At 44.0% G+C, this 22,920-nt stretch overlaps 1 protein-coding gene across 2 annotated transcripts in view; it reads left to right on the plus strand.

The window, feature by feature from the left end:
• LOC147678108 (hydroperoxide isomerase ALOXE3-like) overlaps window positions 1-4,215 on the plus strand; it is a 136,423-nt gene extending 132,208 nt beyond the window's left edge. For both annotated transcript variants that reach the window (XM_086945968.1, XM_086945967.1), the window contains exon 14: window positions 3,576-4,215. In XM_086945968.1, the coding sequence (XP_086802094.1) occupies window positions 3,576-3,755 (180 nt within the window). In that variant the 3' untranslated portion in view covers window positions 3,756-4,215. The remainder of the gene's footprint in view (window positions 1-3,575) is intronic.
• The last annotated feature ends 18,705 nt before the right edge of the window (window positions 4,216-22,920 follow it).

The raw sequence follows: 22,920 nt of genomic DNA on the forward strand, positions 1-22,920 counted from the left end.
CAGTGAGATTGGCTCTGCTACACACCTCCAAGAAGTGTGCTTTCATGTACAAATCACCAAGAAACGTTGCAAATTCTTGAGGTTAGTCATGGAGTAGGATCGTTATCAGTACCAAGTTCTTCCATTTGGCCTCAAGACAGCACCCAGAGCTTTTTCAAAGTTGCATGGCAGTTGTAGTGTCCCACCTCGGGAAACATTGACTCTTTGTCTAACCCTGCCTAGATCATTGGTCAATCAAGGAGTCCACTCCACAGGAAGCCTAGCTACAATACAACCTCATGTATCTTCCTCACTCCGAATGCAAGACTTCACATGCATCCTATTTAGGAGTGTCTCGAGGATGAGTGGGACTAATTGACCAGGAACTGGGAGGACAATATCATTCTCTCCCCTCATTCAAAGCGGTCTCTTAAATGGTGGTTTTCTCCAACCAACCTTCAAGAAATGCCTTTTCACCAACACGTTCCCTCCTATCAGACCGTAATGATGAATGAATCCCTGCTTAACTGGTGAGCCCACCTGGATTATCTCCGTATTCAGGGTGCATGGTCTCCAAGATAACCCAGTAATCTCCTATCCAGGCTGTTCACTTAGCGTTAAAAGCTTTTCCCCTTTCATTTAAGACCCAGTCCTGCTTGCTCAGACTGATAAAACCACCATGTTCTACCTCAAGTGGGGGTTGGGGGGCTTTGGGGTGGAGGCAGGCTAGGGGGAGGGGAAGGGAAACTAGGTCCAGACACTTATCCCACGAAGACAGAGACAAAGGCTCATAGCCAGGAACTTAAAAGGTGTACACTATGTTCAGGAACTTAAAAGGTGTACAATATGTTCAGGCAGATGCCCGCAGCAGAGTTCTGCAAGAACTATTGATGGGTCCTTCACAATGTCGTGCAAGCTGTATTCAGGCTATGGGGAGCTCCACACATCAACTTGTTTGCCACTGCGGAAAGGAAAAACTGCCAAGACTTTGCCTCGATACTTCCAAGCAGGGACTCTGGGGAATGCCCAAATGGAACCACTGGTCCAGCAGATTTCTCTACACTTTTAAACTAATTCCACTGATCCTGTCCGTTCTCAAACTGTCCTAGTCAAGAGCTGGAAACCTCTCCATAACCATATCGTGGCCACGACAATGGCGGCTCATGGCCCTTCAACAGTCAGAGCATCCATGTCTCAAACTGCCATGCAGACCAGACCTGGTAACGAAGTTCGGAGGCAAAATGGTTGACCTCCATCCCGCCTCCTTGAATTTGTTGTCATGGCTCCTGAGTTAGTGCAGTATAGACACTTGAACCTTCCACAACACTGCATTCACGTCCTCGAGGAGGCTAAACTGCTGTCAACCCATTCAACATATGCCTATAAGTGGAAGATATTTTGCATTTGGTGTTCTTAGAACAATGTAGACCCAACAACTTGCTACAAAGATGTCATTCTTCCCTACCTTCTCCATTTGACAAAAGCTGGATTGCAATTCTCTTCCATAGAGGTTGATTTGGCAGCCCTTACTGCCTACTGAAAATGTCTTTGACAAACATTTATTTTTTCTTCTCAAAATCCCTGTGATCAAGGATTTGGGTTGAAGGCGGTGTTGCCTCCCATTAGGCATCCTTTCCCTCCCTGGGAGTTTAAGTCCTTTCACAGCTCTTGCTGGATCCTGTTGAATCCATTCGTAAGTCTTCCCTGCAGCATCTCTCATGAAAAACTGCTTTCCTCCTAGCCATCACATCTCGTAGGGTTAGTGAAATCTAGGCATGATGTTGTCCAAACTTAACAGTTTTTCACTCTAAGGAACAATTCTGGGCAAGTCCTCATTGCTACCTTGTTAAAGGTAAATCTGTTTCTATTGTTCGAGTACTTCATTATCCACCTTCTTTCAGCATCCTTCATCCCTGGCTGAAAGAACGCAGCATTCCCAGGAGGTGAGGAAGGTCAAAGTTTTATCTTGGTAAGACATGTGGCATGCGTAGCTCAGACCAATTTCTCAATTATGGCCTGGGCCTGCACAGGTTTAGTCACTTCCAAACAATCCATCTCCCGATGGATAGTGTCTTGCATATGGTTATGCTACCAAAAGGCCAACAAGATTGCCAGCTAGACCTAAATCATATTCTACTAGAGGCAAAGAAGTTACTGCTGATTTGAAGAAAATGTCCCTATAGTGGATATTTGTAAAGCGGCTACATGGACTTCCGTTCACCCACTCACCAAGCACTATTGTTTGGGTTTGGATGCATGAGCAGATGCTCAAGTAGGACGAGCATCATTTATTTGCTTAATTCTGTCCTATCTTCAATCCTGATTTGTTTTCCACCACTCTAGGTAGGGATTGGTTTGTTCTATTTACATGCTTACGACTATCAATTGAGTTCCCCTATGAGAAGGTATGGTTTCTTACCTGTAATCTCAGTTCTCTTTTGGGAGAATCTCCATTGAAGTCATAAGCAACCCTCTCAAGGTGGACATAACGGAGAACATTATTGGACTTGCCTATTACTGACACGATTCATCAAAGTACTGAGGCAACTGCCACCTGCTAGGCTTGATGGGATACTGGTGGTCTCTGGGTCCTTAGAGCTGGAGACTTTGTTTTGAATTCGCATAATAGCAGCCTTAAGGGCTACACTGTCCTGCTATCCTTAATCTTCTACTTTTACAAAGAGGGTTTGTGAAAGATTTAAGCTATTGTATATAACATTTTTACCTACAATTATAGATATATGGACACACTGACCCTTTTGTATACACAATCTGAAGAATTTCACCACTGTAGCCTGTGTTTATAAGCTGCATAATATGTTCTTAAGTGCTTGTACAGGCCTTACCGAACAAAGGCGACCATATACATTTAGGATATTCTATGGAAAGGTGCTCTAGGATTCCTGCACATGAGCAGAACTAGTAAATGCTTATAACTTCAATGTAGATTCCTCTAACAGAACTGCGATTACAGGTAAACAAAAACCTTACAAGCTATTCATGGATTAATGTGCAAGTGGTGTGAAAGTACAGGACTATTTTTCTTGCATTAAACATGTATCCATGATGTGTGGAAACCCCAAGGTTTCTGGCAGAGTATGAGAAAGTACAGATGTCTTAAAGTCCATTCAACTGTACACAGGGATGTTGGTGCAGAGATGAAGAGAAAGTAAAGATTTTCAGTTTTTTTTGGGGGGGGGCAGTTAAGATTCATGGGAACTATCCAACATCTGATCATAGAGAAGCAGTCGCTCCCAGGAAGATTGCAAGAATTATGCAACCATCGTTTCATACAAAGGACACAGAAGCCACAGGAGATGCTGCGAAGGGAGCTGGTGTATAAGGAGAATAACACTGAGCCTAGGATAGACACTTGAGAAACCCAGAGTTGTCATGGGATCAGTGTTTATCTCTTGGAGTGAGTTCAAATGTCAGAGGCCCACTGACTAGTACAAAGAGGTGAGGGAGGAAAGAAGCTGATTCCATGTTTAGGCTAGCCTGCTCACTTAACAGCAAGGAACATTGGTGAATGCTTTCTTTTTTGCTGCCCTACTCTATTCTCTGTATGAACTAATGTATTTTATTTTTCTTTATAGAGGCCTTTAGGCACATTCCCTGATGAACATTTTACAGAGGAAGAACCCAAGCGGTGCATCAAAGCTTTCCAGGAACGCCTGTCCCAGATATCTGCAGAGATTGAAAGCCGAAACGCATCCCTGCCTCTCAAATACGATTACCTCAACCCCAAAGTGATTGAGAACAGCGTGTCCATATAACAAACTAACCAACCAAACAGCACGAGCATCCCACGCTCCCCCCTGGTCACTAAATTGCATCTCTTGGCCCAGATACCACTCTGTTCTGGATCCTGACCAGTCAAGTGTTGACATCTCTGGACCTTGTACAGGGGTCACTTCAAGGGTTCCAGGGTTAGAGGTGCTAAAAACAGAAAAAGACTGTTTTTTTGGAATATGTCAAGTGCAGAGAGAAGCTTTCACAGAAAGCAAGGCATTTAATTTTCAAACTAGATCTAATTGACATCTGGCATCTTCTACACATCTGTCTTGGAGGAACTGAAAAGATGAAACCAGAGGTATCCCTGTTGCTCAGTAAGTTTGAGAAAACATTGATTCTCTGAGAAAGTGATGCATGTAATGGATGCGTACCTTGAGTATTCAAATGTAGGCACACTGGTTAGCTGTTAAAGTGTTTAATAAACAAATTTTGCAAATTGGAGACCTGATCTTAAAATGCGTTCTTTTCTTTGAACTGTTAAGAAATGTGTACTTGTGCCCACTTTGCTTTACTGGTGTAACCCATTGATGGAGTAAATGTTTTCGGTCTGTAATGATTGAGGAGGTGAGAAACAGAAGAACAAAGACTAGATTCTGTAGGATGGAAGTTACTCACCATGTGGAAATGGGGGTCAGTCTTCACCTAATGTATGTCATCTTGGAAGGAGAAACCAGCGAGACCGGGGACCACACTCCCAGCATTCTTTGCGGTGCGAGAGCCACCAGCAATTTCCTGACTCACCTGGAGGTGCTTCTAAAGGGCCTTAGGCTCCCGCAGTGCAAGACGTGTGTGGGCCAAGGGCAGGCCCATCTGTGCCTGTCAGCGACCGGAGGAGGCTGGGCAGGGCCAACCACCTTGGTCATCCTCCAGGGGCAACATCAACTGTTAGTACTGCATAACGTGACTCTCTGGGCTCAACTTGAAAAATCTTTGACATCTCCATGCTCCCCCCCCCCCCCCCCCCTTGATTGGTCTGTTATTACAATGGGTAAAAGGAAGGCATCCATCAAAAGTATGGGCCCAGGTAGCGCAAGGAAAATGCGGCAACATGCTGCAGAAAATTGTACCTTAAGTGAAATTGAGCTTATAGAGGAGGTCAAAGTCCTCCTAGCTCCTAAACAAAGTCCTCTTGGCTCAAATCACAAGGGGAAAGAAAAAGGTGCTACTGGGAACAGATCCACAAACTCTAAGAGTATTGAATCTTACTTTGGGATCCCGTCAGGTCCAAACTCAGTTACTATCTCCAACATTCAAAGTCCTTGTAATGCTCAACTGCCTACCCCCCACCGGGCAGACTACGCAAATAACAGCAGAAACCACTTCATTATCAATGTGAACTGTTCAAATAAATATTCTCTATTGGACAACCAGGAGAATGTAGGTAATGATTACTTACATACTCTGGGGGGGAGAACACAACTGCGACGAGTGCATCTGTATTTCTGGTTTGGTTGACCAATTGAACGCTCTTAGGGATAACATTAAATCCCTAAAGGTGACTATGGAAAAGGTGGTAAACCTGTTAGTTGGTAAATTGGACACTCACTGTTCTGGCCCAGGGACCGAAAAGCCCACGAGGAAGAAGGGTTACCATAAGTACTGCACAAAACAGGCTCAGCAAAGAGCCTCCTATAGGGACATATAATCTACATAGCAAACATTCGAATAAAGTTGTCCACCCATTCCGAAAGTCATAGTAGAAATGACACCTCACCTTTTGACAATGCACTCAAACAGGATTGTGTCCTCCTGAGAGAAATGCTGCATGTAAAATTTGTCAAACTGTGACACTAAGGGAATCTCCAACAGCCAATGTTTTGACCTTTACATGATCAATGTCCCTAAGCCCCAGATGCCCTACACTGAAACATATGAGGGTTTAGTGAATAAAGTGACCCACTGGATTTGTCCCAAAAGGGTATGCCGTTCAATCATAAGGGAGGATATAACTAATGTTAGAAAGTTTACAGTGGGAAATCTTGAGTGGGACTATATTTGAGTGACCTTCATGGATGTGGCCCTAGCGGAGGGCCTATTGCCATTAGAATTGTGTTTTAGACCAGATTCTGATCTCAAATATCCCTAAAACTGAAACCTCCCTGTTACATATTGGATGCACCCGTCAAAAGCCTACAAAATCGGCCCTCCAGTGCAGAGCAGTCCATCCCCAGAGTACCTTCTATTCTCTCAAATACCTTAGATGTCAATTGACTTACTATTGGTCCCCCCGGACTGTGTACTAGAATTCCATCGCCTTGTTTCCACGTAGATGAAGGGACCATACCCCATGTAGCTGTGTGCACTGATAGGTCTACAGGGTAGAGGGGACCAGACATACGTAATGCCATCCGAGAACACACATCACAGGGAGAACCTATCCAGCCCATCTTGAGAGCAATAGGGTCGTGGGTGATTGCCTAAAATTATTTTCTTGGAAAGTAGCAGGTATCCAGTCTAAACTCCCTGATCTGAAGTGGGGAATGCTCATCGACTCATCATATCATACTGCTCCAAGAAACATGGGCCATTGAACCGATACCTTGCTCTGGTTTTCTGGCTTTTAGTGAAAGTGCAGCCCCCTCTTCAGCTGGGCGACCATCAGGCGGCCTCTTAATATGGCTAAGACTGGACTTGTTTCCAGTGGTCAAAATTCTTCCTTCTAAATCCATAGACCTACTTGCCTTGCATATCAATATGAACACCTAGTTAGGACCCAGACATATAACTTTAGTAAACCTATACAACAGGTCAACACCCCCAAATGTGCAATCGCCCATAGTAAGCAGGCTGAATTCCCTTCTGGGACCATTTGCCCAGAAAGCCTTAATCGTAACAGGTGATTTTAATACCTGCATTCGTTTATTTGAAAGGGTGTAGACATTTGGAAGTATCGCCCTCCCAAAACATAAGAAAATAATATCAAAGGTGGGCACTCACATTCTTTAGCTCATCTCTCTGCCCCACCTTGAAGAGTGGTTTTAGCAAATGAAGAATTCATCATATATTAGTAGATAAACTCTGGCCAGATTTGTATGATATGAAGGTTATTACCAGATTGGACAGCGACCATCTGGCTCTAAGCGCATCTCTTTCTATGACCCACATCAGTGATGTAAAACTGGAAATGGTTGTTTCCACTGCATTAATTATAACCTCATATAATCTGAGAAATGTCAAGTGGGCAGAACTGGTGGCAGATGAAAGCAAACTGACACTAGTCTATAGTCTGTTTGTCTAAACTTTCCCAGATCGACTTAATCAATGCTCATATTACTAATTTTGTTAATGTACACTGAACTCATGAACACACTGAGACCATGTTTCATGAGGGAACAGAAGAGAGGAGCTCTCAAAAGGAAAATGCCATCTGGTATTATAGAACATGTAGTTTAGGGAAGACACACCTGCTGAGGGCAAACCAAGGGTTCTAGGCCTGAAATCCTAAAATCCAGATGACTATAAAACCCTCTTGGCTAAAGCTAAAAGAGAATGGGAAGAGTACCAATCACTATTTGCTGAGTCCCTAGAAGGGTGAACATAAAAGTTTCCGGAAATTATTAGCAGTTAGCCATTCTAATTCTTTAGATTCAGTGATGAAGCCTGATAGGTGGGTCACTAATTTCAGCGGTTTATATGAATGTGCGAAGCGAAATGCCACCATAGAGAGCACTTCCCTAAAAGCAGTTAGTTTCTATCAAACCCCGAATGAGATTTTCCAATCTCCTACCACAGCTGCACATTCTACACTTTCATTTACCCTATCCGGCACACACAAAGCAATACAAGTAACGGAAAATGGCAAGGCCCCTCGAACAGATGGCATTCCTGGTGACTTTTTCTCGCTCTGAAATAGATATCTGGTTCCCCTACCGGAGTGCCTCATCTAATAGCATTATAAAAGGCAACCTGGTCCTGTCGTCATGGCAAGGTGCTGTCATTATACCCATCTACAAAACAGGTGAGGACTAATCCCTCAAATTATAGGCCTATAAGCCTACTTTAAAACTCGTAAGAAATCTTTTGCAGACAGGTTTTATATAAACTAAATGAGTGGATGCAAACAAACACGTTCTTGAAGAGACCCAGGCTGGCTTTAGATCAAAGATCTACAAAAGGGAATGGTGATGGAAGGAGCATCTGACCCAATCAAACACGCACACCCAGTCAACAGATCTGGGTTTAATCCATCACCACCTCCTTTTGTACCGCTTTGTTCGCCATAAGTTGGCAGGGTATGCACAGACGTGAGTCCCTTGCTCACTTTGCCACTGGATTCAAGCAAGCCTGGCTAAAGACTGCTGGTATGCCAGAAACCGGTCCTAGGAAGCTTGTTTCCGGTCCAGGGAAGGCATGGCTTGGCAGTTCGGGCTGGACTGCTCCCATGAGGCACAGGGTCAGACTGATTTGCATATGGCCATGTCTGAACTGGGGTGGCAGAGTGGGCTAAAGAACGGTGATGGATTAAACCCAGATCTGTTGCTGGGTGTGAGTGTTTGGTTCAGATTCTCTGTCCTTCCCCACGCCCTTGTGCACCGCTTAGATCAAAGATCAGCACACTGGACCACGTCCTCTCCTTCAAGGTAATAACCTGGAAAAATATTAACTTGATGTGTGACTATCTATACGTCTCATCGACCTGAGTGGCATTCGACCTGCTCCCAACAAACTCGCCATTGGTGGTTTTAGATGGGTACCGCATTCCCTCAGACCTATTAAGAATACTAAGGCTGCTTCATGAAAACACATACGTGAGGGTGAGATGGAACACCACAAGGGACATGACAGAGTAGATTGTAATTTTGAAAGTGATCCGACAGGGGTGCTTCCTTGCGCCAACACTGTTCAGCCTATTCATCAATGGTGCTGTGAAGAAATGGAAGGAATGCAAAAATGATGCTCCTAGATAGGCGGGACACCTACCCCAATACTAATGTTTGCAGACACCCTGCTAATCTCCCGGACCCGAAAGGGCCTCCAATCTGAACTGAATGCCTTTGTCACTTTTTGGGGAGAAAGAGGATTGGAACTAAATGTGTCTAAATCCAGTTATGTCTATCAAAATGTAGAGAGGTATTCTGACTGTTGGGGGGGAGGGGGGGAGGGTTCTTACTCTTGAACTGGTCCACCATTTTGACTCTCAGGGGTGAGGCTAAGTGACACTCTATCAAGGGGCCCATGATGGAAAAAAAGGAAAAGTAATCTCCACCAGGAAGCTTCTGCAATAGTGAGGCATTATATGGCAGAATCGGGAAGAGCAGTCTCCCAGCTAATCACCATATATAAAGCCTCCGCCTTAGTATCCGCACTATATGGAGCTGAGATTTGGGGATACGCCCCTGCAAAAACTTTAACAAAAGTAGAAAATGGGTTAATTAAAGCACTTTTTAAACTTTCCTTAAGCTCACCTGCTACCCTGTTGAGTCTAGACCTAGCCCCTAACACTATCCATCTAATATCTGTTTTAAAACCTTTGTTATTGGTAAAAGAGTGTGTGTGAAAGATCTGTTGGTGCTTGATAGAAATTTGAGAACACCGTGGTTGAAATGTATTAAAGAAACCATATATAATAGGCATGAGTAATCTATAGTCTTCTCCTGACTTAAAAGTTAAAGGAGATGCATAAAGAGAAACAGCCATACTGCATGGCAGTTTTACTCTAAACGTGTGAAATGCATCAGACTAATCGCCTTACAGGGAAGTTTTTGAACCACAAGTGCACCCCAAAGTTCTAACTATATATGAATTGGATGCACCCATATCAGTCCACATGCTTATGTGAAATACAGATGTGGGGTTCTGCCTCTGAGAACACACACTCCTAAATGGGCCAATGCACCTCCACAGACTGACTCTTGTCCTTTTGTAAATATATGATTTCCCTGTGACTGGTGGGTGTGCCAAAGGATATGGTTCTCTATTGTAGAAATTGATTGGATTTTTAGATTAAAGGCAAGTAGCCAATAGTACTCAGGATGTGTACCATTGCCTGCTTCTGGAATTCCATCTAATCACACTGTAGCTTCCCATAGTAACCCTCAAATTGTGTATAATAGCTTAATATGCCAGACCTAAAAACCTATCTTGCTAGAGGTCCTCCCTCCCACCTTTTCCATGTCGATAGATTGACTTTTAGCACACTCTTTTACAGTTTGGTAACTGTACTATTGAGGTTTAATCTTTTTATATTGCACAAATTGTCACTGTACCAAAGTGTTCTTCTCTTTTTATGTTGTATTAACCTGATGTGTTTTATGGACTGTACCAGAAATTGACGATTTATATCCATCTATCTACATTAGTGACAATTTAAAAATCCACTTTAGTGTAAGTTATTTGGTCACACAAAGACCAGGATTCGGTAACTTAATTTGAGTATGTTTATTTTAGCTTATGAACAATCCAGACACTAAGCAAAATAAAGTTATTCTGCATGTGAAACCTAACAATAGGTAAATTAATCAATTGGGGTTTTGGCTAGACAAAATAGGGCCAATAAATACCATTTACAATAATCCAAATACAGAAAAATGTAACGCTAAGTTCAGTTTAAGGCTCCACTCCTTTTTAAATTTGAATAAAACTTTAGGCCACCTAGTGGCAAATCTTTATCCAAGATGAGACCAAATGAAGGATCTCAAGAAAACCAGGGAAGGCAGCCACATTGTGAAGGCTTCAGTAGAAGTCTTCTAAAAGCAGGTCAAGTGTATAGTATAAAGCAACTCACTTTAAGAGACGAGAAGCAAAGAGGGTCTGAACCCCCTCAAAGTCAGATTCTGCTCTGTCTCAGTGTGACTAATAATTAAAACCAAGGTTTAAGGGGATCTAGTTCCATCCTCCTTTTCAGAGCACACAACTGTTAGTTTCTCCAGTATTGGATCCTACATATTCACATGCTTTTTTAAATTTCTTTTTTTTATTCTCCTATCACCAGAAAAAGCCTCCAATACTTTATGCACCCTGCAGCCATTGCATTAGCTTTGGTCTGCAAACCTTACCAGACCAACACCTTTGTGGGCATCATGGTATACTGGTAAACGACAAGAGAGGAAGGGCTTAAGGACACTCCTCTACCCTTGTTCAATTATATCTAACCACAAAGGAGTGACTACTGTTATGACTAATCTAAGGTTTTAGCCAACAAACAAATGAAACTACAAAAAAGTGAAGTGTGTACAACGTGACAAACCCGAAATGTTTTTAAATAAAACGCTCACTCACCCGTCTACTGGGTGACGTGCTTCATCTGGTTTCTCCGGGCAGGCTGAATGCCTACCCGGTGTGCTACGACACCTGCAATTGCAGTGGAGCTGGTTTATTTCAATGTGAATGGTGCAGTACGTGATGATGGTGAAGTTTAAAAGAGTGTGAACTTTAAAAGAGGGCGAACTTTAACCAAGACCAAACTTTAATAAAGGTTAAATAAAGCACAAGTTAAAATAGTTGTGGACCCGCTTGACAAAAAATTTGAGCCAAATTGTCCATTGGGTGTATCAAAAGGTCGACATGTTTCTGCTCAATATAGCCGAATCGGCCGAGCTTTCATCAGGACCAAGACAAATAGTGAAAACACTGGGCGGTGTACTCACGCTAAGGCGTACCCTAACCTCAGTGTAAGAAAAGATGTAGAACTCACGGTTTCCTTACCGGACCGCCCTGGTATTGCCAGGTGTCCGAACCTGTAAACATAAAAGGAGAGAAAAGCATACAGACAAACATATTTTAAAATCAATGCATGCAGCCTTTTGCGTACAGGGATTAGTTGGGTTTAAATATTCACCCAGGCTAATGTACACACCACATTTGTGACCCTCAAAAGCGGTTAAGTATGTGTCCCGGGTTTCCTCACGGACTGCTTTACCCACATATTTAAGTATTGTAAAACAGGTTTCACTAAAACGAGGATAAGAGCAATGGCCCAATCTGGCCCTTAACGATATTCTCGTATACCAGATATGGGCTGAATGGCGTCTCATGTCATATTAAGACTGGCGTCAAATTGTGATTATAACCAAAAAAGGAAAATGTGCAGTCATTAAAAGTGGCTCATAAACAATGAGTCGTTTAAGTTGAATTAAAAAAAACACCCAGGTAAGGAAGTCTAGTCGCGCAACATATATGGAGAAGAAGTAAGATATTTACATGATAGCACTTTGTGCCTCACTTCATGGGACCGGTGGCAGGGGTTACTTCACATCGGAGAGTGCTAATAAACCAGAGAAAGAGAGGTGGTCAAATGATACTTACAGGACCGCCCTGTATGGCAGATAGCTGGTGCGCTCCGTTCGACCAAGCCGACTTTCACTTACTTCACTCCAGATGGCTCCCCGTGTGTGACCTACAGTGGTTCACCTCCACCGCCCGAATAATGGTGGGTGCGTTCTGCTTGTAGGTGGATAAAGTGTCACGTCAAATCACGTGGTTGCGTTGGCCGATCCCACGTACCAGCAGTGTCACGTGGTTTATACGTCAGACTCATGTAGGGCCTTTCATTTGAGAGTTAAAGGGCCAGTGGTAATATATCAAAGTGTGTCAACCAACTTTTTTGCGCTGGTGTATAAAACACTTAGCCGATTATTCCTTACGCCGATACAGTGCTATTATGATAGTATGGAAAACGTAAAGTATTTTCAGTGCATAACGCCGTTCCTGTTACAACTAGGATCCATCCTGCGGATTGAATTAACCAACTAGGATAATCCTAGGGGTGTACATTTACATACTGCAGAGGCAATCAGCGATGCATCATAGAACACAAAGGGATATTGTCATTCAGTCCTTGTAGGTGGGTTGAAAGGCGATAAACCCATCGCTGTTCTTTTTCGAATAGTGATTCCTGCACCCTACCATTATCCTGTAGTTGTTCGATTACTGTCCATTTGATGTCATTTGTAGTATGATTGGCTTGGATAAAATGTGCAGTAAGTTTAGTGTTGCTTTTATTACACCTTATATAGCTGCGATGTTCACATCCGTAATTTTATGCGTCTTGTAGTCATTCCTATGTAACGCAGTCCACAAGACAGGTGATTAAGTAGACTATGTTGCATGAATTGCAATTTGTATGTTGTCGTAGCTGCCAACATTTCCCAGGTTCCAAATGCTAAGTTTTAATTGAAGATGTAAGGTGGCACACACTGCATCCCCCACAAGGGTGATGACCCAAAACTGGGGGGAGGCCCCCCGCATTTATTACAGTATTGTCGGCGGATCCTGACACCTTAGTTGGTCGTGTATGTACTAAAGTATCCCTCAGGCTTCTCACTCTCCGATAGGAGAGGTTTGTCCCACTTATGGTTATTACTCGTCAGAATCTGCCAGGGTTTATTATGCAGCTATTAACTGTATTGCATAAATAGTTATAAGTGGCGACGGATGTTAGAGGTATGCTGTCTTAAGAAGTCTTTGGGTTATCTTCTGTAAGGGCCTCCCTCTGTTGGTTTCTCGCCCGTTTACAGCTTTTATTCAGTATTTTGCTCGGATAGCCACGTTTTTGTAGCTTATAGGTCCGCTCAAGAGACTGATCTTTAAAATCTTTTATCTCACTACAATTACATCTAAGACTTAGATACTGCCCGAAAGGTAGATTTTCTCTAAGCGGACGTGGGTGGAAGCTAGTGAAATGTAAAATTATTTTTTGATGTTGGCTTATGATAGCTCTTAGTTTTCAGTCGGTTGCCTGTTCTTGTGATTGTGACATCTAAAAAGACAATCTCACTTTTGTCATTGTGAGTGGATTTCAGATGTACATTACACATATTGATCCAGACTAGGAACTCTTGGAGTCGCAATTCTGATCCACTCCAGATGAATAACACATCATCAATGTAACGGTGCCATGGTATAATCATTGGACTAAAAGATATTTGAAACCCAAGGATCTGCTCCATATCAAAAAACCATCCATATATTTGGGGTATTCTCCTTCGCTGCTGCCTGGTCTAAAGGAGTGATTTTAATGGCTGCCTTAACCCAATCTTCCACCTTCAGGGGCAGGGGGTCCCTCCATTTTATGCAGAGTTCCCTTAGGGCAATCGGGATCAGATAGAATAACAGCCCTCTATGTGGGCTCTTCAGCCACTTACTAATTATACCATCTTCTCAGAATAGGACAAGAGCCATTTCAGGGTAATCGCTCTGCCAAAGATACCCCTAAAGGCGATCTCCAGTCTAACCCAGTAATCTCTCGGCTTCGAGCATTCAATAAAAGTGTAGATCGTTAGCTCATATGCAGTCACATCTTGGGCACTTGGGGAGAGGAATTGGACTCTGGCTAAAATAGCAAAGTTTACCCCAAGATAGACGGCTTATAGTAAAGAAGTGATCATCTTTCCGGTTGGCTGGCTTTACAAAGTTGTATAGGAGCATCAAGGAATGGTACCAAACTGTCTTTGTCACAATCCAGGGAAGCCCCATTTGAAACCAGATGTTGTGGTGGACCTCTTCCGAAGCTTCAATGCTGTTCTGCAACTCCCGACCTGGAAGTTTGCAGCACAGCAGCAACGCCACTCGAGACGTTCCCTCCCACTGCAGTGCTCGGAAAGCGTCTGACCCCTCCCGCGGATCCAGAGCCATTGCCTGGAATACAGGACAAACTATCCATATCTGTTATGGGGATGACATGCAAGGTAATACGGGGGGATGATATCGAGGGATCAGGGAGGCCTAGGAAAACCCCTTCACTTGCATTACTGGACCAAGGGGACTGCTGAACTTGCCAGGTTAGCTGATGGGTGCCATTTTGTTCCCCTCTTCTTATCTTTGTTCACATGCTTTAATCCTTCCCAGTCGAAGTGAGTTCCACTGAGCCACAGTAAAGCAGTATGGGTCATTATCGTAGGCTATAATGGCAATAAACAATCACTTAAATAGCCTATTTCCTTTTGTAAAAGGAACCAAACTTCTGCCAGTCAGGTGATAGCACCTTCTAGAACACTCCAAAGAGAGGCGGAGTCCCTCAGATTTTCTACTGCACTTCGTGGGAAAGGAGTTTCCATGAGCTCTGCTCAGTTGTCTTCAAAACCATTTTTTGAAAGCTACTCTACTGGTTCTGCCATGTCTGAGACATCTAACAAAGGGCTTTCCAGGCCTTGCAATACATGTGGGAGCAAAAGACCTCATGCTGAAGAACCCCCACAAGGACTGTTTGTACTGCCCTCAGCTCAAGGTTAAAGACTGTAAACTCTGTCATACTTTTTCCACAAAAACTTGAAGGATAGATAGGGGAAGCTTCTGTCATGACTTCAAAATCTAAGCTGAAAAAATATCCTAGTTCTGAGGAAGAATGGGCTACCTCATCAATTTACTCAGAAGAGATCTCCTCAGTGGGAAATATTAATATTGAAGTCTGTTAATCTGAATGAGGAATTCATGTTTAAAAACTAAATTGCATCTCTATTTTGCCTGTCATGAACGTTGTCAACCCCGACTCGGAAATACGTGCTCAGGTAGGCTCTTAGACCAAGGTCTATGATTACTAACCAGTCACTGGTGGAGTAGCATGTAGCTGGCAAACCAATGCACCAACAGGAAACCCAGATCCATCCTACAGATAGGCGCAGTGACGCCATAATCGTTCAGGGAGATTGGCCCCAATAAAGCACACATGGATGGAGGGGTATGTGTGTTCCCAAAACACCAAGTCAAATGCCACAAAGTTAGGAACACATACCCAAGCGGGACACAGGACACAGTGATCACGCACCCCCCATTCTGGACATGTTAGCCACTGGTTACATTGTGTCCGTGCAAGGTTGAGGCCCACCTGGATTTCTCCTCCAATGCCTTTGAGGAGTCCAAAGACAGCGATTCACATTCCTTACCAAAAAAGGATCACTAGAATCATATTATGGTACTCTATGAACTGTATAAAACCCATCTCAGACTAATTGTAAATTGGCAGTACTCAAATGCCATTTCTGTAACACTTCCAGCCGAAGCTTTTAATTAAACAAACTGTTCCGGTTTTTCCGAATACCTCTTAACTTTTGTTTTTTCAAGGTAATTCATATTCGAGCAGCAGACTGATCCCGAAACGAGAGGCTTTAGAGGAATTCAGAGGCCCTTAAATCCCTAATCATGAGTCTGCCAAAAACAGCTCGAGAAAGGAAAAAATGTCAGACGACCAGACCCAAGCGCCTCTGTAAAAGCTGGAGCTCATCCTCCTCAGAACCATCAACAACCAAGCTGAAATCTGCTTTCAAGCACTAGACTGCTGCCACCTTACCCTCCAACACCATAGTCGCTGATCAGTTACCACAGTCTGTGACCATCGCAGCGACGCTGCTATCGGACCGTGTCTATCCTGTCAACTAAAGTAGTATTGTGGTCAAAGCCTCTGACCTCCCTTGATACCGTTTAAGGAGATACCATAGATGCTGACCCTGCTGGTTAGAATTGGCCTATCGCTGCTGAAATTCACTAGGCAGCCCCAGCAGTTTGGATCCGCAATCCTAGACTAAACCATGTTGTTGGTAATACCAAATGTTAAAGACTTTCCTCTTGTGTGAGCATGCATTGCAAAGTGAGGTGTCCCCTCTTTCTCCACCCCCTGGATGAACGCCTTTTTGGGACAGACTATAGCCCATTTGAATTTCATGTAAAATATCAAGATCAGGATGAGAGAGCAAGTATGAAATTATAGGGAATACTATCATCCACAACAGGCAATATATGTGGAAAAACCCAAGCATTATGGGGGACATTTTCAGCATAATGGCAAATCTCCTTCTCATGAGGGTATGATGTAAGTACCTATGTGTCTTTACCAGGACCTTCAGGAGATGTTTAAGGATTTAAGAGTTTTCAGGAACCTTCAACAGAACAGCCCACTGTTCCACCTCCATTCCCCAGAACACCAAGGCCCATGCTGCCACCATTAACACCCAGGAGGACTCCTGCATCAAACATTGAAGTGACTCCTAGGGATGATCCTTTGTCATTGGTTGGTAGAGTGAAGGGCATGATTCTAAAAAACTAATCCACCAACAACGAATGGGATGACTATAAGCCAGACTCCATTATCTCTCAAGCGGCTCAGCATCATTTAAAAAAACAACCACGCTTATTTTTGCTCCACGAAGACAGAGGGTACATAGGCAGAGTCCTGTGCACACGAAAAGGTAAAGTGGTTCCCTGGTGGAGACCTTGATTGAGCAGTTTTTTCAAATTGATTCAGAAAGATTCGTCTGGTTTGTGATAGAGTTTAATAGCAAAATGAGAGATCAGTACATCCAAGTAGCATGTTTTAGATGAGAAATACTGAAGCAGACATGTGTTTCGTCACAGCGTGTAGCGGCTGTGACTCATCAGGGCTGAATCGCAGTGGTGGCGATCAATTAAGTCAGCTGTGTTCGAAGTGATTGTGAGCCTTAGGTACATGAGTGGAGAGACTGTGTGTCTCTACACTGCTTAGAAACAAGATAATCGTCACGGTCGGTGCGGGCGTCTGTCTTGATCCGGGTGAAGACAGGCACCTGCACGGACCCGTGCTGATTATCTTGTTTCTAAGCAGTGTAGAGACACGCTACTACTATTCTCGTTGGCTATTGAACCACTGGTGGCAGCCATCGGGTGCAGGGGGCAAGATGGGGAATTCCACTGGGCTACATCGTGAACGTAAGCTCACTATACACGGATGATATCTACCTTAAAGACGTACACTCAATGCTGCGGTCTTTAGCGTGCACCCTAGGAGATTTTACCGTTCTGTCTGTGCTGAAAATAAAAATGACCAATTCTTGCTTTTCGCGTATGACAAAACATGCCCCAGCCCACAATACATGCTCAACATGTTCACATAGAGGCAAACAGATACCTTGGGGTCAGTGTTGATCATCGGCAGAGTTACTTGTTTGATGGCAACCTGGGTAGGGCATTAACATCAACTCGTTCTCAAATGTCGTTCTGGGGCACACTCCCCCTGGTGGTCATTGGCCGAGTAGCCTAGGTTAAAATGGTGAATTTACCACAGCTTCTGTATTTCTTTACCAAGTTAAGCCTATAGATGTAGCCAATTTTTTTCCAAACTCTGGAGGGTGTGATGAGAGGGTTAATCTGTGGAACCTCCTGAAGTAGAGCTGCCCTCCGGAAACTTTCTGGCGATGAGTCCGGGATGGCTCTCACTACCCAATTTAGAGCAATATTATCTTGGTGCACAGCTACAATGGGTAAGCCCAGGGGTTCTCTGAGCATTATCAGATACAGCAACTCCTTCCCCGTCCTTGTCCCACCAAACCCTTCCCTTCTTATTCCATCCAGTCGAAAGAGCCAGCAGTGTTACTGCTTAATGTAGTGTATTGATGCTACCGTAGGTGCTTACACATTAAGCAAGGCACAACACCATGTGCTCATGCACTGCCACTCCTGGGTTCCCCCCAGAGGTCCCATGACCATCATGGCACATGAACTAAGACACTTGAGAGATACGTGCAATTGTTGGCGTTGGCGATCTACACCATGATGGCAATCGGATACCATTTGCCTTGCTGGGGTAACGTAACTGGCTTCAGCCAGGGCAGTTCCTAATACACCATACGATCATAGCATCATTGAACAAACACTGGGGTGACGTGACAAAGGAGCCGTCAATGCATCCAACTGTGATATATTTACTTTTCATGGGACAAGGATGCCACCTAATTAGATGTCTCACAACCTTCCTTAGACTGCACACAGCGACAATGCTACTCCCCCTGCGAACGATCTGGAAAGAGACCTTCAGAGTCCCTTCACAGAATCGGAGGGGAGAAATTTTTTGAAGGGCCAAATAGTGTACCATGCAACATGCGTTTCCGCTTATTAAAATATTATATAGCACAAGGCATATCTCACCCCAGAGAAGATCAATAAGTACCTCAATCGCAGATGCTGGCTGCCCACGATGTCTTCCATAGACGTGGATTTGATACACATGTTGTGGAGCTGCATATGTCTGGAGGAATACTGGGAAACAGTAGTTGCCAGCCAGAAACACTGCACAGAACATTCCATGCGTTGAGGAGCATGTATTCTGTTGTAGAACAAAGAAGCAACAACGTGACTTCCAGCTTTATTACTCTGGGACTAATAGTAGCAAAATGGTTGATTCCCAAAAGATGGCATTCCCCTAATCCCGCTGTAACGCTAGTTTGGAAGCACTCATTACAGATCTGGGCCAAGGAACGAAGTGTTGCGCTACGTAGGGAGGATGTGTTGGGTCTGCTCAACCACCAATTGCAGCACACTGGTACATGATACTACAAGACCTTTCAGAAAATAGATGAAATCACATCCACAACCGCACCAGCTATGCTCAAAAAGTGGGAGGTATAACTGCATTACACAACCTGTCATAAGCAAAGCAACAGTAGGAATGCACCTGGTTAGTAATCAATGCATGCATAATGGAAGACACCTGCAGGTCAAGAGGCAAGCGCATATCTGCACTTACTGCAGCAGGGGTCGGTTGGTGTTGATAAAGCTCAAAAGGGGTCTTCTGTTAAGCAGAGCCATGGTCCTTATGTTTTAGTTGTCCCCAGCATTATTGCCCGCCTCCCAAGATATCAGCTCAATTTACGGTTCATGCATTGCCATTTAACAGATATAATGCATATATGATTGGCCTCTAACACTCAGTATGAGATGGATCTTATGAGTCACGAAACAAGAGATGCACTATTACACGTATAGACGTTTGTAGACAGCTATGTAATAACACATCCATGTAAAATAGGTACAATGACTGCAGTTGGAACTTGTGCTGAACCGTGTTGTATATGTCTGCTTTATTTGTTAAAAATCAATAAAACAGATTTTAAAAAAACAGGGGGACTTACTGGGGTCAGCAGAGCCATCGGCTGAGGAGTGTTCTTCCAGGGAGGCACATCCAGCGCCCGCACCCTCCTCGGACGACCTTTTGCCATTGGATGCAGATGTGAGTCCTAATTAAAGAGGCAAAAAATATTTAATGGTAAACAAATCTCTCCAAAAAGAATTTTTTGACAGGAAATTGCAATAAAATTGACATTTCCAAAATCAGATCGACTAGTAACAGACTAGCATCTCGGACAATCCTATTTATTTCACATTTCCTAAACCTACCTAAACCGCCTATTCAAATAAATTGCAATGAATGATGTTTGCTTCTAAGTTACAATTTCATTCGCAGTCATTCTCAATCCCCTTTGACTGGCCAATTCACTAAGTCTGCATTTTGTGTTTAGATACATAGATGGTCTCATGCATACACCAAATTGGTTGGTTGTTTGTCACTGTATGAGCCACAAAACAGGTTCAAAGAACTGAAGGGTGGAGGTGTGTGCCACTTAATTACTAATACTAGCTACCGCTATCTCCATGATGGGATGAAGGAAAGGAGTCTCTCTCTAGTCTACATTACATAAGTTCTTACATAATCAGCCCAAGGGAGAGCAAAGTTGCAAACCAGTATGATTAGGTAGCGCCAAGCACCTGTCTAGAATAATGATCACATAATATAAGATTTGTAAACGTAAGTTACCTACATGTGAGCAGTATGCTTTCCATTTGAGAAAAAAATACCAATAGCACCGAACACACACGTATAAATAATATTAATAATTAGCTACTCACCAAACCCTGCAACCTAAACCCCAGCAGGTCCAGTAGGTCCTGCTCTTGGTCCAGGATGTCAGATCATTGGTGCTTCAGCTGATTGTGCCTGACTCCAGAGCAGCGATACACTGCTTGGTGCAACCTTACCCAGTGCTGCGGTCGCTCCCGGAGCCAGGCCTGCCACGGCTACCAGGGTGGAGGGGAGGTGGTGCGACACACAAAAAAACAGGCACTGCCAACTCCAAAGGCAAGGCCCGGGCTGCACCTCTTCCAGACGATGCCTTCCACTAGGAAGGTGGCTCTTTTTTTACGCCTTTTTTTGTTGTACTCTTCTCTGCCATGATGCTAGGGGGGGCGAAATCTTTTTTTTTTTGTTGAAAGTATGAAAAAATAACTGGAAGAAGAGGGAAGGGGGGGAAAAGGAGGAATGAAGTAGAGAGAAAAACAGTACACAACGCACCAAAAAACACACCAAGTAAATAAAAATGCTAACAGTGAAAGATAATAAATAAAAAAATCTGAAAAAGTTTTAGGAAAAAGGATTCAAAGGATTATGAAGGATTCAAAAAGTAGTCCCGAGCACCATAACAAAGAAAAAAACAAGATGGCCCACCCATGCGCGACCGCATGGCGCACTTTGCGCGATATTTCTCCCTGAACACACAAACTGCATTGCTGTCCTGCGGAAACAACACGTGAACAGGCATGAGAAGCAACTCTGTGGAGTTGTATTTACCGTTTCGCAGAGTTCCGCGTTGCACGGCTACATGAACTCCTCCCAGGCTTACTTTTTTAGAGAAGGGCCAAAACTTGAGGAAGGGAGAGAAGAAGCTAAAAAGTACACTGGCTGACATAACCCCAGGAGAAACTGGACCACAATCCCCAGCCCGGATCCAACAGAACCACAGAAAAATAGTGAATTTGAGCATAGTTTCATTCTCAGATCTCCAATTGAAGGTACCAAACCATGGGTTGGGCTTTGTCCCCCCTCATGATCAGACCTCTGAACTTGAGAGGAGAACTGGCTGGATTCTTCCAACCGATCCGCTTAGCTGTCTTTTTCAAAGAACAACCTATGTTGTCCTCTGATAAGGATGTGAACATAGGGCTCTGGAAAAAAATCCAATTCAATCCACCTAGCAATGCTATGCACCCAGCAGTCTTAGCTTTCAAGAAAGCGGTCTCCCTTGATGTAGACCAATGTAAAGATCAGAATTTGCATAAGTTCATCAACCTCATTAAATTAGAATGTCAAGCAGTAAAAGAGCTCAACAATATGGAGTTCATAATGTAATGTAATGTAAGACATATTTTTATAGCTCAAACTGTCACCCAGAGGGTATCCTGGCGCTTTGACTCTAGCTACATCACGAACAGAATGAGATCACACATCCCTAGGAAAAAGATGGTACTTCAGCCCCTTTTTGAAAAAAGACAGTTCATTCGAGCTCCTCAAGAGTAGTAGAAGGGAATTCCAGAGTTTAGCAGCCGTGAAGCCAAAGGAGCGGACACCCATCCGTATCCTCTGGGTTCTAGGAACTGCCACCAAATAGGCAGAAGAGGAACGTAGAGGTCTGGCTGCGAATACCATGAAAAGAGTTCCTGAAGTGCAATGGGCGTGTAGTGCCCTGAAGAAAATGCAAGAAGCCTTAAAGCAGATCCGCTGATGAACAGGCAGCCAATGAAGGTCCCGGAGTGCCAAAGATGATGAGGCTGAGCGCGCCCGTGAAAGGGCCAGCGTGGCTGCCATATTCTGGATCCGCTGCAATTGTCTAATCAGGGAACTAGGTCCACCTAGGAGCAATTCATTGCAGTAATCCAGTCTGCTGAGTATGATGCTACGCACTACTTCAGGTCTGGCTGACGCAGGTAGCTTTGGGAGGTTCTTACGCAACATTCGTAACAACATCATACAGGCACCAATGGTCTTGTTTACAAAGGCATTCAACTGTAGGTGTGGATCAAAGATGACACCCAGGTTGTGTGCAGCATCCTCTACTTCAACAGTGACCAAGGTGGTGGGGGGGCCAGAAGTCTGCAGGCAGAGGGCGAGATATTTTGTCCCGTGAGCAGTGCAGTACCTCTGTCTTTGATCCATTGAACTGAAGAGAATTTTGTCTTAGCCAGTCCACAGTGGCTAGCATGCAACGATGGAAGGTCTCCGTGGAGACGTCGTCCTTACCTTCAAAAGAGAAGATAAGCTGCGTGTCGTCAGCGTAATTTATTACAGTGATGCCAAGTATTTAATCCACCTGATAAGGGAGCAGAGATAAAGATTGAACAAAATGGGGCTGATCGCCGACCCCTGAGGCACACCTTGCCCCACAATTCTGATGCCAGACCTAAATGGAGGCAAGTCCACCACTTGATGCCTATTATGAAGGTAAGAGACCAGCCAGTCCCGGGCCAAACCAACCACCCCATTCTCTTCCAATCTATCTTGATTAGAGTAGAGTGGTTTACCGTGTCGAACGCGGCGGACATGTCGAGCGGCACCAAAAATGCTGCTCGACCACTGTCGACACACGAACGAAGGTCGTCCAGGATAACCACTAGTGCAGACTCCGTGCCATGAGC

The sequence above is a fragment of the Lissotriton vulgaris genome, chromosome 12, assembly GCF_964263255.1.
Source record: "Lissotriton vulgaris chromosome 12, aLisVul1.2, whole genome shotgun sequence".
Taxonomy (NCBI): Eukaryota; Metazoa; Chordata; class Amphibia; order Caudata; family Salamandridae; genus Lissotriton; species Lissotriton vulgaris.